Here is a 16681-nt window from a genome sequence, read left to right on the forward strand (position 1 = left end):
TCTGCAGTGTACAGATTACACAGGCCCTGTGCACACTCAAGTCCTACAACTGATGTATAACGCATTTGGCACAATGGTTGTGATGCAACGCAAAAAAATCTCAACATATTTTTGTAGAGACACGGCACAATTACTGTGTAAACATTGTGCAGACAAAGGCCGTACTTCAATACGTAGAGTGCTGTGGACATTACGCCTTCTAAAGGCAATGTTCCCAACGTTTGCTGAGATCACATTAACAGTACACGTTGCAATGTCGGCACAATCGGGAATTACTGTTCAAATGTCAACGCACTTTGACGCGGATAAGATTGAATCCCGGTCAAACATTGTCTCAAGAAATAAGTGTTTACAGGGCCATCGTCATATTACATGTATCAATATCACTTATAATAATGAATATTACACAGATATTTTGTGTTTAGGATGTCTACATTTAGTCCCCCAGCTGCATAATTGGCATGTAAAATATACAGTCGCCCAAAAGCTGACGACATTATTGGTAGTGCTGAATAGAACCAAACCAACTGCCACAACACAAAGTGCCTTCAATCACACACCTCATGTTATTCACACCATTATTATCAATGTAGTCGGTGCTGTTATCCGCAGTAAAAGAAAAATGCGCTCACACACACACATACACTGTGCGTAGTGACATTTAATACTGTATGTAGCCCAAAGAGAGAAAATTAGTAATTGTGTGTAGCTTCCTGTCCCATGTTCCCTCGCAGGTCACGCTGCGCTCCATGCCAGCACAGCTCCCATAGTGTCACACGGAGACGCTATGACCTATTTAGTGCACTAATACCCATATGGACGAGTCAAAATTAGTACACTACATAGGGAATAGGGTAACATTTGGGATGCACCCTTAGGGAATATGTTCTGAGAATATTGACTGTCCCTGACTAATTCATATGACGCTGGGATAGATCCATCCAAGTCTGTGTACAAAGCTACTACTGGCTAACCAAAATGTATGGCAAAAATTACAACTTTTTTTCATTTTTTTACAATTCACTCCCCGAACATTCAAAACAACATACACACACACGTATATATATATACACACACACACTGATCAGAAAGCACACAGCTTGAAATAATACTTTTTAAAATGTTCATGTTTTGAAAATAACTTTTTAGTTATCAGATTTGATATCTCTCCTTTTTAGAAGTATGGAAATCAGAACAGTTTTCTTTTTTTACTTTACACCATTCATCAAGCCCCAAACCTCCAGCGTACTCATAACATCACTGATGTATGGCAGTATGGTTAAATAACTGTACATTTGGGTATAGCAAAATCAAACATTTGGTATTATCTTCACCATCACTCCACCCCTATCCGATGGTCAGTGCAAGCATCAACGTTATTGCATCCAACATCTCTGTTAGTGTAGTAACATAACAGTTAGAGGGAGGTGAGCAGGAGGGTGAGACCGGGCAGGAGGATCTAAGCTCATGTGTCAAACTTATTCCACCGAGGTTTTCCCTCCTCCCTCCCGCTGAGGTTTTCCCTCCTCCCTCCCGCTGAGGTTTTCCCTCCTCCCTCCCGCTGAGGTTTTCCCTCCTCCCTCCCGCTGAGGTTTTCCCACCTCCCTCCCGCTGAGGTTTTCCCTCCTCCCTCCCGCTGAGGTTTTCCCTCCTCCCTCCCGCTGAGGTTTTCCCTCCTCCCTCCCGCTGAGGTTTTCCCCTCCTCCCTGACTGACGAATTAAGGTCATTGATTAGTTAGTACCTCCCCTCAGCTGGTCTGAATTGAGGAGAAAAAGAAAAAAAACACCAGCAGACAGACGGCCCTCCATGGAATGAGTTTGACACCCCTGATCTAGCTGGATGGAGGCCGGTTGAGACAGAGGGGGGGGGGGTCACTTCACTTCCCATGGCCAATGATGTCCTCATACTGAGGAGGAGGCTCTGTCTCTATGTGCACATCTGTGTGGCCGACCGCCTCGTCGTAAGACGGGGGCGGGTCTCCTCTGCCTCCCCTCGCCGGCGTGACCTCCGAGCCCGGGTCGGCGGGGCTGCTGTTGACGCTGAGCTCCGAGTGGTCGTGGAGGTCCCGCCCCCACCGGTCCATGGAGACCAACGATAGGGTGGGGTCCTGGTGGGAGTGGCCCAGGGCGGGGTTGCGTTCCAAGCGCTTGCGGGAGTGGCAGCGCCACACAGTGATGGCCACGCCGGAGATCAGGAGCACCAGGAGCAAGGGGAGGATCAGGTAGAGGGAGTGGACTCTGCCCTCCAACTGCTGCCCGCCACTGCTCTCCCGCACATACTCCTCCCAGAACCGTTGCTGCAGCCAATCAGAGAGATACACTGTCAGAATTATCCGCTTAGAATAAACTCAGGGGGCATTGAGTTATATGTTGAAGAATATAACAAAGAAATGAACGTAACAGATAATCAAGATTTCACTGTAATATGGAATGTTAAAGAAATGCCATTTCCATCTGCAATGTTCTGAATGTCAAGCTCCAGAAAACACACACACACACAGCTGTCCGTACGTACTACATCCCTCTGCGTGACTGACTGTGCCTTCCCACCCCTGACAATAGTTCTTGTAATGATCCTCTCCCTACTGAGCAGCTCGCTCTCTTTCTCAGGGAGTCAGCTGCTCTTCTTGCTGACCATCATCCCTTCCTGAAAAACAGGAACATTCCACTGGCCAGCACACTGGAGTAGGACTACAAGTGTTTTTGTTAGAGTGAGAATGTGTGTCTCTCTCAATAAGGGAGCAAAGGCAACAACAAAGAGCACTGTGTGTGTTGCATACGGGTTGGGGTCAATTCCATTTCAATTTAGAAAGTCAACAAGGTAGTCAAACATTCAAATTGTCCTTAATGCTTATCATTTACTTCCTGAATTGAAATTGACCCCAACCTTGGTTGCGTGCGTCTCACTCACAGTTTTGTCATCGTTCTCAAAGGCCTCCCTGGCTTCCTCGTAGGTGCAGATCTCCTCTCTGCACTCTCTCTGGATGTTGCCCTGACGGATCTCCTCTAACAGGTAGCCGTTGTCCCTGCGCAAACGCCTCAGCACTGTGTTGGCGAGGTCCGACGGCAAGAACACTGTCAGAGAGAGATGAAGGGAGACCAGAGAGCGCGAGAGAGGGGGACAGGAAGAGAGAGCGAGCGAGAGAGGGGGACAGGAAGAGCGAGCGAGCGAGGGGGACAGGAAGGAAGAGCGAGCGAGAGAGGGGGACAGGAAGGAAGAGCGAGCGAGAGAGGGGGACAGGAAGGAAGAGCGAGAGAGGGGGGACAGGAAGGAAGAGCGAGCGAGAGAGGGGGACAGGAAGGAAGAGCGAGCGAGAGAGGGGGACAGGAAGAAAGAGCGAGCGGGAGAGGGGGACAGGAAGGAAGTGCGAGCGAGCGAGAGAGGGGGACAGGAAGACAGGAAGAGCGAGCGAGAGAGGGGGACAGGAAGGAAGAGCGAGCGAGAGAGGGGGACAGGAAGGAAGAGCGAGCGAGAGAGGGGGACAGGAAGACAGGAAGAGCGAGAGAGACAGGAAGAGCGAGCGAGAGAGGGGGACAGGAAGAGAGCGCAAGAGAGGGGGACAGGAAGAGAGCGCAAGAAAGGGGGACAGGAAGAGAGCGAGAGAGAGAGGGACAGGAAGAGAGCGAGAGAGAGAGGGGCAGGAAGAGAGCGCAAGAGAGGGGCAGGAAGAGAGCGCAAGAGAGGGGCAGGAAGAGAGCGCGAGAGAGAGGGACAGGAAGAGAGCGCGAGAGAGGGACAGGAAGAGAGCGCGAGAGAGAGGGACAGGAAGAGAGCGCGAGAGAGAGGGACAAGAAGAGAGCGCGAGAGAGAGGGACAGGAAGAGAGCGCGAGAGAGAGGGACAGGAAGGGACAGGAAGAGAGCGCGAGAGAGAGGGACAGGAAGAGAGACTTTGCTAGAGGCTAAACCTTAACATACGGAGTGGCACATTGCTTTTAATGACATTTGGAAAAACTGCTACAACAATAACCTGTGATACAGTCTGGATTCGAACCAGGGTGTCTGTAGTGACGCCTCTAGTACGGACATAGTGTCTTAGAACACCTTGCCACTCGGGATAGAGAGGCAAAGAGAAAAAGAGGCAGAGTTTGATACAAAGAAAGTAGAAAAAGAAGGAAATGCCTACCAACTACATTTCTGTATGAAACAAAAGCTTCTTTGATTAGACAGGCGGACAGAGCAGCCCTCTGTTAAGCTGATCTGGGATCAGACCAGAGGCTGTGGACAGGAACCATATTGTGTTTATATGCCCCAGGAATGCCTGATTAGACTCACTTAAGGGAGAGTCGGCTAACATTTGTATTTTCCTGGGTAAACCATGTTATGGAGTTTAAACAAGGCCCTTCCCCACTTACCACTCCCCATGACTCCTTCTGGTCTGTTTGGGATGGGTGACAGTGTCTGTTGATAGAAAAACATTCACCAAAAACAGTTACCAACTTTAATGAGCAGAAACGGGTCAACAGCGGAGTCATACAACAGTTGGTTCAGATATTTACAGAACTCTACATATCCAAACTAGAAAGTAGGCCATCATTTCCACTGGGTGTTTAGGCCACTTTTCCCATAGAGCGTCAAAGTCCACTATTATTCCCATTTAAGTCCTGCCCTGACAACCGCCCAACGGAAATGGCCGTCACAAGCAGTGTGCTGTGAATTTCAGACATCTGTGGCTAAAAACCGAATGACCCGAAGCTAACCAGGGTGACAGGAATGTTACTGCCATGACAGAAAGAGCCTAAAAGACCAACACAAATGTAATAAACACAGCGCCGTACGCGCCAACTCTGACGGTCTCCTGGAAAGCGGCACCGGATGTAAAATTCTTCAACCTTTATTTTAGAACAATTAAAACAAGTCATATTGACTGCGATATCAAATACATGATGTAATCTTTGGCGATATTATTATTATTATTATTATAGCTGCCTATGTGTGTCATGGACATCTGAGATTGACGCTTGTCTTGCTAACGGTTAGCTTGCTGACAAGCGGATGATTTGTATCAAATAATTTCCTGACTGATTTTCTACAAACGACTCCTATCATTCCAATCAGGAAATATTTCCACGAGCCGCTTCAAGAACACACGAAATATTCAAGGCATTTATTTGTCAAATGAAAATGTTAAAGAACGTAACTTTATTTACCTATTTTCCTTTAGGAATGCGCTCTATACTCCAGTATTGCCTCGAGGACCATTATATTGCTACGCACGCGCAAAAGTCTGTTCAGAAGCTATTTTCTTTCTCCAGTTTAAAGGGACAGTCAACAGGAATTTTAGCCACCAAGAACTCGCATCATACCAAGCGACTGACATCAAATCCCTTCTATGTGCTATTTCTACACAATCATTATTAGTTTTACATTATGAATTACTATAAAACTGGGAGTGAGTGTGCAGCAAGAATGAAATAATTCGTAAACTACTCTCGGTGCACAAATAGGTCCTACTGGAGCTTTGTAGACCACCTTGTGCTATGCACCAGGAAATGTTGCATGTCAAACTTGATTTACGGGGTTCCCATGGTCTTGCGGGCATTGACTCCTGAGTCAATAGCAGTCAGTGCATGGGAGTTTGGTCTTTAGGTTCCAATGTAATTACTGCAGTCTGCACTAGCCTACCATAGTCTAGGCACTAAGCATTTTAGAAACAAAATGTGTGCTGCACTGTGCACTGAAATGACAAATCAACTAAATGATCTCTTGAATAACATTATAGAAAAGATAAACTATACGTACAGTGCTAATTGTTGGTCTCAGTAGCATCAGACTATCAAGGCAGGTAGCATTGTGGTTAAGAGCGTTGGGCCAGTAACCTAAAGGTTGCCAGATCAAATTCCCAAGCGGACAAGGTAAATATCTGAGCAAGGCAGTTAACCCACTGTTCTTAGGCCGTCATTGAAAATAAAATAAAAATTCTTAACTAACTTGCCTAGTAAAATAAAACATTGTAATCAGGATTCTGACAGAGGAATAGCAAGGTAATGAGTGGATCATCACACATGAACCCCTTAATCCTAGAAAAGCATTTTTCCTTGTGGGGACCAGTCCCCACTTTTCCTTGTTTTACTATCCTTGTGAGGACTTCTGTAACCAACAAGGATAGTAAAACCAAACACACACACACACACAGGCATTAATTCAAGCAAGAACAGTTGTTGAAATGACAGTGATTCAACCATATTTTCCCCAGTGGGATGCATGATACATACCATATCTAACCATGTGGAGCATCTCCCATCTGCACCTCTGGTGCAATTCTAATGCCTTGGGCTATTGTTTTAAGGTAAACAAAAGGTACCAACCAAAACAGCAGAGGTGGAAGGTCGACCCGACGACAAGGTGGAAGGTCGACCCGACGACAAGGTGGAAAGTCGACCCGACGACAAAGAGGATTTTATGACTCTCTATATTTTGGTCATTGCCAGATAATAGGTTTTTAACCACACTATCATATATGAAGCAGAAATGTGTCAATTTGAGTGTTTTGATATGATTGTTTAAACAAATTTCAATTTTTTTGTTTCATAGATCCAATGTCATGGTGAATTTTTATGTTGAATTCCTGTTGAATATGTCCTAATATCAGGCTATACCACAATAAACATACATTTCAAATGCAGAGACTCCGAGATCATTGAGTGCTTTTGAAATCTGTAGCCTGTCTCTTATGCGCTGTAGCAGCACAATGGACAGCACACGACAGCTGGGCCGTTGTGGTCATATAGGCTGCAAGATAGATAAGGCAATTCACCTATTACAAACAGCCAATGTGAATGTAGCTGTACACACAGCTGTCTTCACAAAATCATGCAAAATAATACATACTAAATGCTGAAAGTAGTAGCCTAGTTATTCATGCACGCAAACAAAAATACTGAATAGCAGTTTGGCTTAGAATATCATGGCACAACTGCGAATGAATGAGAACAGAACAAACCAGCGCTACCAAGTAGTAGGCCGAGTAAACAAAATATCCGGTTGATAAAGACATGACACAATCTATATTTAGGCTAGTTACAGTAAACCAACACAGTAAACAAAAGGCATATGGAGATCCAAATAACCTCAACAAAGTCTACAGCCTACTACAGTGAGATGCAGCCTACAGCCTACTACAGTGAGATGCAGCCTACAGTCTACAGCCTACTACTGTGAGATGCAGCCTACAGCCTACTACAGTGAGATGCAGCCTACAGTCTACAGCCAGCTACTACGAGATGCAGCCTACAGCCTACTACAGTGAGATGCAGCCTACAGCCTACTACAGTGAGATGCAGCCTACAGTCTACAGCCTACTACAGTGAGATGCAGCCTACAGCCTACTACAGTGAGATGCAGTCTACAGTCTACTACAGTGATATGCAGTCTACAGTCTACTACAGTGACATGCAGCCTACAGCCTACTACAGTGACATGCAGCCTACAGCCTACTACAGTGAGATGCAGCCTACAGTCTACTACAGTGAGATGCAGCCTAGTCTACAGCCTACTACAGTGAGATGCAGCCTACAGCCTACTACAGTGAGATGCAGCCTACAGTCTACAGCCTACTACAGTGAGATGCAGCCTACAGCCTACTACAGTGAGATGCAGCCTACAGTCTACAGCCTACTACAGTGAGATGCAGCCTATAGCCTACTACAGTGAGATGCAGCCTACAGTCTACAGTCTACTACAGTGAGATGCAGCCTACAGCCTACTACAGTGAGATGCAGCCTACAGCCTACTACAGTGAGATGCAGCCTACAGCCTACAGTCTACTACAGTGAGATGCAGCCTACAGTCTACAGCCTACTACAGTGAGATGCAGCCTACAGCCTACTACAGTGAGATGCAGCCTACAGTCTACAGCCTACTACAGTGAGATGCAGCCTACAGCCTACTACAGTGAGATGCAGCCTACAGTCTACAGCCTACTACAGTGAGATGCAGCCTATAGCCTACTACAGTGAGATGCAGCCTACAGTCTACAGTCTACTACAGTGAGATGCAGCCTACAGCCTACTACAGTGAGATGCAGCCTACAGCCTACAGTCTACTATAGTGAGATGCAGCCTACAGTCTACTACAGTAAGATGCAGCCTACAGCCTACTACAGTGACATGCAGCATACAGCCTACTACAGTGACATGCAGCCTACAGCCTACTACAGTGAGATGCAGCCTACAGTCTACTACAGTGACATGCAGCCTACAGCCTATTACAGTGAGATGCAGCCTACAGCCTACTACAGTGAGATGCAGCCTACAGTCTACTACAGTGAGATGCAGCCTACAGTCTACTACAGTGAGATGCAGCCTACAGCCTACAGCCTACTACAGTGAGATGCAGCCTACAGTCTACTACAGTGAGATGCAGCCTACAGCATACTACAGTGAGATGCAGCCTACAGCCTACTACAGTGAGATGCAGCCTACAGTCTACTACAGTGAGATGCAGCCTACAATCTACAGTCTACTACAGTGAGATACAGCCTATTACAGTGAGATGCAGCCTACAGCCTACTACAGTGAGATGCAGCCTACAGCCTACTACTGTGAGATGCAGCCTACAGCCTACCACAGTGAGATGCAGCCTACAGCCTACTACAGTGAGATGCAGCCTACAGCCTACTACAGTGAGATGCAGCCTACAGCCTACTACAGTGAGATGCAGCCTATAGCCTTCTACAGTGAGATGCAGCCTACAGTCTACTACAGTGAGATGCAGCCTACAGCCTACAACAGTGAGATGCAGCCTACAGCCTACAGTCTACTACAGTGAGATGCAGCCTACAGTCTACTACAGTGAGATGCAGCCTACAGTCTACAGCCTACTACAGTGAGATGCAGCCTACAGCCTACTACAGTGAGATGCCGCCTACAGTCTACTACAGTGAGATGCAGCCTACAGTCTACAGCCTACTACAGTGAGATGCAGCCTATAGCCTACTACAGTGAGATGCAGCCTACAGCCTACTACAGTGAGTTGCAGCCTACAGTCTACTACAGTGAGATGCAGCCTACAGCCTACTACAGTGAGATACAGCCTACAGTCTACTACAGTGAGATGCAGCCTAGAGTCTACTACAGTAAGATGCAGCCTACAGCCTACGACAGTGAGATGCAGCCTACAGTCTACTACAGTGAGATGCAGCCTACAGTCTACTACAGTGAGATGCAGCCATCAGTCTACTACAGTGAGATGCAGCCTACAGCCTACTACAGTGACATGCAGCCTACAGTCTACTACAGTGACATGCAGCCTACAGCCTACTACAGTGACATGCAGCCTACAGCCTACTACAGTGAGATGCAGCCTACAGCCTACTACAGTGAGATGCAGCCTACAGCCTACTACAGTGAGATGCAGCCTACAGTCTACTACAGTGACATGCAGCCTACAGCCTACTACAGTGAGATGCAGCCTACAGCCTACTACAGTGAGATGCAGCCTACAGTCTACTACAGTGAGATGCAGCCTACAGCATACTACAGTGAGATGCAGCCTACAGCCTACTACAGTGAGATGCAGCCTACAGCCTACAGTCTACTACAGTGAGATGCAGCGTACAATCTACAGTCTACTACAGTGAGATACAGCCTACAGCCTACTACAGTGAGATGCAGCCTACAGCCTACTACAGTGAGATGCAGCCTACAGCCTACTACAGTGAGATGCAGCCTACAGCCTACTACAGTGAGATGCAGCCTACAGCCTACTACAGTGAGATGCAGCCTACAGCCTACAGCCTACTACAGTGAGATGCAGCCTACAGCCTACCACAGTGAGATGCAGCCTACAACCTACAGTGAGATGCAGCCTACAGCCTACTACAGTGAGATGCAGCCTACAGTCTACAGCCTCCTACAGTGAGATGCAGCCTACAGCCTACTACAGTGAGATGCAGCCTACAGCCTCCTACAGTGAGATGCAGCCTACAGCCTACCACAGTGAGATGCAGCCTACAACCTACAGTGAGATGCAGTCTACAGCCTACAGTCTACTACAGTGAGATGAACCCTACGGCCTAATACAGTGAGATGCAGCCTAGAGCTTACTACAGTGAGATGCAGCCTACAGCCTACTGCAGTGAGATGCAGCCTACAGTCTACTACAGTGAGATGCAGCCTACAGCCTACTACAGTGAGACGCAGCCGTCAGTCTACTAGAGTGAGATGCAGCCTACAGCCTACCACAGTGAGATGCAAACTACAGCCTGCCACCGTGAGATGCAGCCTACAGCCTACCACAGTGAGATGCAGCCTACAGCCTACTACACTGAGATGCAGCCGTCAGCCTACTGCAGTGAGATGCAGCCTACAACCTACAGCGAGATGCACTCTACAGCCTACCACAGTGAGATGCAAACTACAGCCTACTACACTGAGATGCAGCCGTCAGCCTACTACAGTGAGATGCAGCCTACAGCCTACCACCGTGAGATGCAGCCTACAGCCTGCCACCGTGAGATGCAGTCTACAGCCTACTAAAGTGAGATGCAGTCTACAGCCTACTAAAGTGAGATGCATCCTACAGCCTACCACAGTGAGATGCAGTCTACAGCCTACTAAAGTGAGATGCAGCCTACAGCCTACCACATTGAGATGCAGTCTACAGCCTACTAAAATGAGATGCAGCCTACAGCCTACTACATTGAGATGCAGTCTACAGCCTACTAAAGTGAGATGCAGCCTACAGTCTACAGCCTACCACAGTGAGATGCAGTCTACAGCCTACTAAAGTGAGATGCAGCCTACAGCCTACCACATTGAGATGCAGTCTACAGCCTACTAAAGTGAGATGCAGCCTACAGCCTACCACATTGAGATGCAGTCTACAGCCTACTACAGTGAGATGCAGCCTACAGCCTACTACAGTGAGATGCAGCCTACAGCATACTACAGTGAGATGCAGCCTACAGCCTACTACAGTGAGATGCAGTCTACAGCCTACTAAAGTGAGATGCAGCCTACAGCCTACCACAGTGAGATGCAGCCTACAGCCTACTACAGTGAGATGCAGCCTACAGCCTACTACAGTGAGATGCAGCCTACAGCATACTACAGTGAGATGCAGCCTACAGCCTACTACAGTGAGATGCAGTCTACAGCCTACTAAAGTGAGATGCAGCCTACAGTCTACTACAGTGAGATGCAGCCTACAGCATACTACAGTGAGATGCAGCCTACAGCCTACTACAGTGAGATGCAGCCTACAGTCTACTACAGTGAGATGCAGCCTACAATCTACAGTCTACTACAGTGAGATACAGCCTATTACAGTGAGATGCAGCCTACAGCCTACTACAGTGAGATGCAGCCTACAGCCTACTACTGTGAGATGCAGCCTACAGCCTACCACAGTGAGATGCAGCCTACAGCCTACTACAGTGAGATGCAGCCTACAGCCTACTACAGTGAGATGCAGCCTACAGCCTACTACAGTGAGATGCAGCCTATAGCCTTCTACAGTGAGATGCAGCCTACAGTCTACTACAGTGAGATGCAGCCTACAGCCTACAGTCTACTACAGTGAGATGCAGCCTACAGTCTACTACAGTGAGATGCAGCCTACAGTCTACAGCCTACTACAGTGAGATGCAGCCTACAGCCTACTACAGTGAGATGCAGCCTACAGTCTACTACAGTGAGATGCAGCCTACAGTCTACAGCCTACTACAGTGAGATGCAGCCTATAGCCTACTACAGTGAGATGCAGCCTACAGCCTACTACAGTGAGTTGCAGCCTACAGTCTACTACAGTGAGATGCAGCCTACAGCCTACTACAGTGAGATACAGCCTACAGTCTACTACAGTGAGATGCAGCCTAGAGTCTACTACAGTAAGATGCAGCCTACAGCCTACGACAGTGAGATGCAGCCTACAGTCTTCTACAGTGAGATGCAGCCTACAGTCTACTACAGTGAGATGCAGCCTACAGTCTACTACAGTGAGATGCAGCCATCAGTCTACTACAGTGAGATGCAGCCTACAGCCTACTACAGTGACATGCAGCCTACAGTCTACTACAGTGACATGCAGCCTACAGCCTACTACAGTGACATGCAGCCTACAGCCTACTACAGTGAGATGCAGCCTACAGCCTACTACAGTGAGATGCAGCCTACAGCCTACTACAGTGAGATGCAGCCTACAGTCTACTACAGTGACATGCAGCCTACAGCCTACTACAGTGAGATGCAGCCTACAGCCTACTACAGTGAGATGCAGCCTACAGTCTACTACAGTGAGATGCAGCCTACAGCATACTACAGTGAGATGCAGCCTACAGCCTACTACAGTGAGATGCAGCCTACAGCCTACAGTCTACTACAGTGAGATGCAGCGTACAATCTACAGTCTACTACAGTGAGATACAGCCTACAGCCTACTACAGTGAGATGCAGCCTACAGTGAGATGCAGCCCTACTACAGTGAGATGCAGCCTACAGCCTACTACAGTGAGATGCAGCCTACAGCCTACTACAGTGAGATGCAGCCTACAGCCTACAGCCTACTACAGTGAGATGCAGCCTACAGCCTACCACAGTGAGATGCAGCCTACAACCTACAGTGAGATGCAGCCTACAGCCTACTACAGTGAGATGCAGCCTACAGTCTACAGCCTCCTACAGTGAGATGCAGCCTACAGCCTACTACAGTGAGATGCAGCCTACAGCCTACAGCCTCCTACAGTGAGATGCAGCCTACAGCCTACCACAGTGAGATGCAGCCTACAACCTACAGTGAGATGCAGTCTACAGCCTACAGTCTACTACAGTGAGATGAACCCTACGGCCTAATACAGTGAGATGCAGCCTAGAGCTTACTACAGTGAGATGCAGCCTACAGCCTACTGCAGTGAGATGCAGCCTACAGTCTACTACAGTGAGATGCAGCCTACAGCCTACTACAGTGAGACGCAGCCGTCAGTCTACTAGAGTGAGATGCAGCCTACAGCCTACCACAGTGAGATGCAAACTACAGCCTGCCACCGTGAGATGCAGCCTACAGCCTACCACAGTGAGATGCAGCCTACAGCCTACTACACTGAGATGCAGCCGTCAGCCTACTGCAGTGAGATGCAGCCTACAACCTACAGCGAGATGCACTCTACAGCCTACCACAGTGAGATGCAAACTACAGCCTACTACACTGAGATGCAGCCGTCAGCCTACTACAGTGAGATGCAGCCTACAGCCTACCACCGTGAGATGCAGCCTACAGCCTGCCACCGTGAGATGCAGTCTACAGCCTACTAAAGTGAGATGCAGTCTACAGCCTACTAAAGTGAGATGCATCCTACAGCCTACCACAGTGAGATGCAGTCTACAGCCTACTAAAGTGAGATGCAGCCTACAGCCTACCACATTGAGATGCAGTCTACAGCCTACTAAAATGAGATGCAGCCTACAGCCTACCACATTGAGATGCAGTCTACAGCCTACTAAAGTGAGATGCAGCCTACAGTCTACAGCCTACCACAGTGAGATGCAGTCTACAGCCTACTAAAGTGAGATGCAGCCTACAGCCTACCACATTGAGATGCAGTCTACAGCCTACTAAAGTGAGATGCAGCCTACAGCCTACCACATTGAGATGCAGTCTACAGCCTACTACAGTGAGATGCAGCCTACAGCCTACTACAGTGAGATGCAGCCTACAGCATACTACAGTGAGATGCAGCCTACAGCCTACTACAGTGAGATGCAGTCTACAGCCTACTAAAGTGAGATGCAGCCTACAGCCTACCACAGTGAGATGCAGCCTACAGCCTACTACAGTGAGATACAGCCGTCTATCTAAATAAATAGGCCTATACATGGCAGCTTCAAACATGATTAATCATGTCGCTCGCTCATGAGTTCAGCTACGCGTTGTGATACAGTACACGTCTGTGAATCAAATTAGACCCACGTAATCAATTAAGCAATGCCAGCCTAGTCTAAACACTTATCCAATATTTAGAGACTCATAAAACAATAGGTTACCAAGACAACCATAATAGACTGTAGCCTATCTATCTCTATGATGAAACTTACCAATATGTAGCTATTCCCAGTGGTGTCATTTGGGCTCTTGCATTGGAATTATATTGAATTATGTTTATATCACGCTATACCACAATAAACATAAAGGTTTTGAACAAGAATTGACAGGTTCAATGGCACGAAATCTCGCTGCGCTCTATCAGCCCCATAGACGGCGCCCTACATAATAAAGCAAGATTTTGACAGAAACCAACCAGCTAGATTGTTTCAATCGTACATTTTCAAAAGAGTTGCAGCTTCCTTGATGCTCTGTGGAACTTTCTGAATAATCGATCATTCCTCTCCCCCCGAAATCTTCTTGCAATATCCCCCTCAAATGCCAGTTGAGCTTTTCTCGGGTGTAGCATGCTTCTTCTGTGTTGACTGAACACGCATGTAGCTGTGGACACCCCACGTCAGTCCATGTTTCAGTGCAGTAAGCACGGTCGGCATAGCGGAGAGAGGCCCAGAGAATTGTTGCAGAATATCAAGTGGGGTCCATTTGTCCTCATTGAAGACAGAGAGGGTGAATTCAGTCTGCAAAAACTCAGCTTCCACCGAATCTGTTTTGCTTAGATTCAGCAGTGGTTTCACCTTTTTCACATCTAGAAAGTCATGGCTGTCTAGGTCAAGGGCACAAAAGGCCTCCACCAGTTGGCCGTTGAATTCGATGAATCGTTCTGACATTTCACCAATGACAGCATCCAACATGCTGAATCAATCAATCAAAAACAGCAGTTCAGGGACAAGTTGAAACTGGAGCAGCAGCACGACCAGGTGGACTGGGGACAGCCAGAAGTCATCATGCCAGGTAGTCCTGAGGCATATTCCTAGGGCTGTGCACCATAGTGGCCGTAAACTTAAAGCCAGGGTCCGTCACCGCCTTCTGCAGCCATGTAATCTCCAGTCTTACATCTGTGTTGCAGGAACATTTTTTATTTTTTATATTTTTTATTTCACCTTTATTTAACCAGGTAGGCAAGTTGAGAACAAGTTCTCGTTTACAATTGCGACCTGGCCAAGATAAAGCAAAGCAGTTCGACACATACAACAACACAGAGTTTCACATGGAGTAAAACAAATATAGAGTCGAAACAAGTCTATATACGATGTGAGCAAATGAGGTGAGATAAAGGAGGTAAAGGCAAAAAAAAAGGCCATGGTGGCGAAGTAAGTACAATATAGCAAGTAAAACACTGGAATGGTAGATGTGCAGTGGAAGAATGTGCAAAGTAGAAATAAAAATAATGGGGTGCAAAGGAGCAAAATAAAATAAATAAATAAATAAAATAAATACAGTAAGGAAAGAGTTAGTTGTTTGGGCTAAATTATAGGTGGGCTATGTACAGGTTCAGTAATCTGTGAGCTACTCTGACAGCTGGTGCTTAAAGCTAGTGGGGGAGATGTGTTTCCAGTTTCAGAGATTTTTGTAATTCGTTCCAGTCATTGGCAGCAGAGAACTTGAAGGAGAGGCGGCCAAAGAAAGAATTGGTTTTGGGGGTGACCAGAGAGATATACCTGCTGGAGCGCATGGTGACCAGCAAGCTGAGATAAGGGGGACTTTACCTAGCAGGGTCTTGTAGATGACATGGAGCCAGTGGGTTTGGCGACGAGTATAAAGCGAGGGCCAGCCAACGAGAGCGTACAGGTCGCAATGGTGGGTAGTATATGGGGCTTTGGTGACAAAACGGATGGCTTTGTGATAGACTGCATCCAATATGTTGAGTAGGGTATTGGAGGCTATTTTGTAAATGACATCGCCAAAGTCGAGGATTGGTAGGATGGTCAGTTTTACAAGGGTATGTTTGGCAGCATGAGTGAAGGATGCTTTGTTGCGAAATAGGAAGCCAATTCTAGATTTAACTTTGGATTGGAGATGTTTGATGTGGGTCTGGAAGGAGAGTTTACAGTCTAACCAGACACCTAGGTATTTGTAGTTGTCCACATATTCTAAGTCAGAGCCGTCCAGAGTAGTGATGTTGGACAGGTGGGCAGGTGCAGGCAGCGATTGGTTGAAGAGCATGCATTTAGTTTTACTTGTATTTAAGAGCAATTGGAGGCGATGGAAGGAGAGTTGTATGGCATTGAAGCTTGCCTGGAGGGTTGTTAACACAGTGTCCAAAGAAGGGCCAGAAGTATACAGAATGGTGTCATCTGCGTAGAGGTGGATCAGAGACTCACCAGCAGCAAGAGCGACATCATTGATGTATACAGAGAAGAGAGTCGGTCCAAGAATTGAACCCTGTGGCACCCCCATAGAGACTGCCAGAGGTCCGGACAGCAGACCCTCCGATTTGACACACTGAACTCTATCAGATAATTAGTTGGTGAACCAGGCGAGGCAATCATTTGAGAAACCAAGGCTGTCGAGTCTGCCGATGAGGTTGTGGTGATTGCCAGATCAATTAATATGGCTGCACAGTAATGTTTCTTATCGATGGCGGTTAAGATATCGTTTAGGACCTTGAGCGTGGCTGAGGTGCACCCATGACCAGCTCTGAAACCAGATTGCGTAGCAGAGAGGGTATGGTGAGATTCTAAATGGTCGCTAATCTGTTTGTTGACTTGGCTTTCGAAGACCTTAGAAAGGCAGGGTAGGATAGATATAGGTCTGTAGCAGTTTGGGTCAATAGTGTCCCCCACTTTGAAAAGGGGGATGACCGC

The 16681-nt window shown here is 47.3% G+C and overlaps 1 protein-coding gene across 2 annotated transcripts; it reads right to left on the minus strand.

The window, feature by feature from the left end:
* Positions 1 to 1621: 1621 nt before the first annotated feature.
* LOC115109052 (transmembrane gamma-carboxyglutamic acid protein 1-like) lies at positions 1622 to 14479 on the minus strand. 2 transcript variants are annotated; one of them, XM_029633612.2, is made up of 4 exons: positions 14256 to 14479; positions 4355 to 4400; positions 2912 to 3075; positions 1622 to 2297 (listed from the first exon to the last, which is right to left on the minus strand). In XM_029633612.2, the coding sequence occupies exons 1-4, from the start codon at positions 14313 to 14315 to the stop codon at positions 1878 to 1880; spliced, it is 690 nt and encodes a 229-aa protein (XP_029489472.2). In that variant the 5' UTR covers positions 14316 to 14479; the 3' UTR covers positions 1622 to 1877. The 2 variants fall into 2 exon arrangements, with proteins under 2 accessions (XP_029489472.2, XP_029489473.2); XM_029633613.2 differs by lacking the exon at positions 14256 to 14479 and adding an exon at positions 5150 to 5429 and having other exon boundaries at positions 1624 to 2297.
* Between the last annotated feature and the right edge of the window lie 2202 nt (positions 14480 to 16681).

This window comes from Oncorhynchus nerka, linkage group LG25 (assembly GCF_034236695.1).
Source record: "Oncorhynchus nerka isolate Pitt River linkage group LG25, Oner_Uvic_2.0, whole genome shotgun sequence".
NCBI lineage: Eukaryota > Metazoa > Chordata > Actinopteri > Salmoniformes > Salmonidae > Oncorhynchus > Oncorhynchus nerka.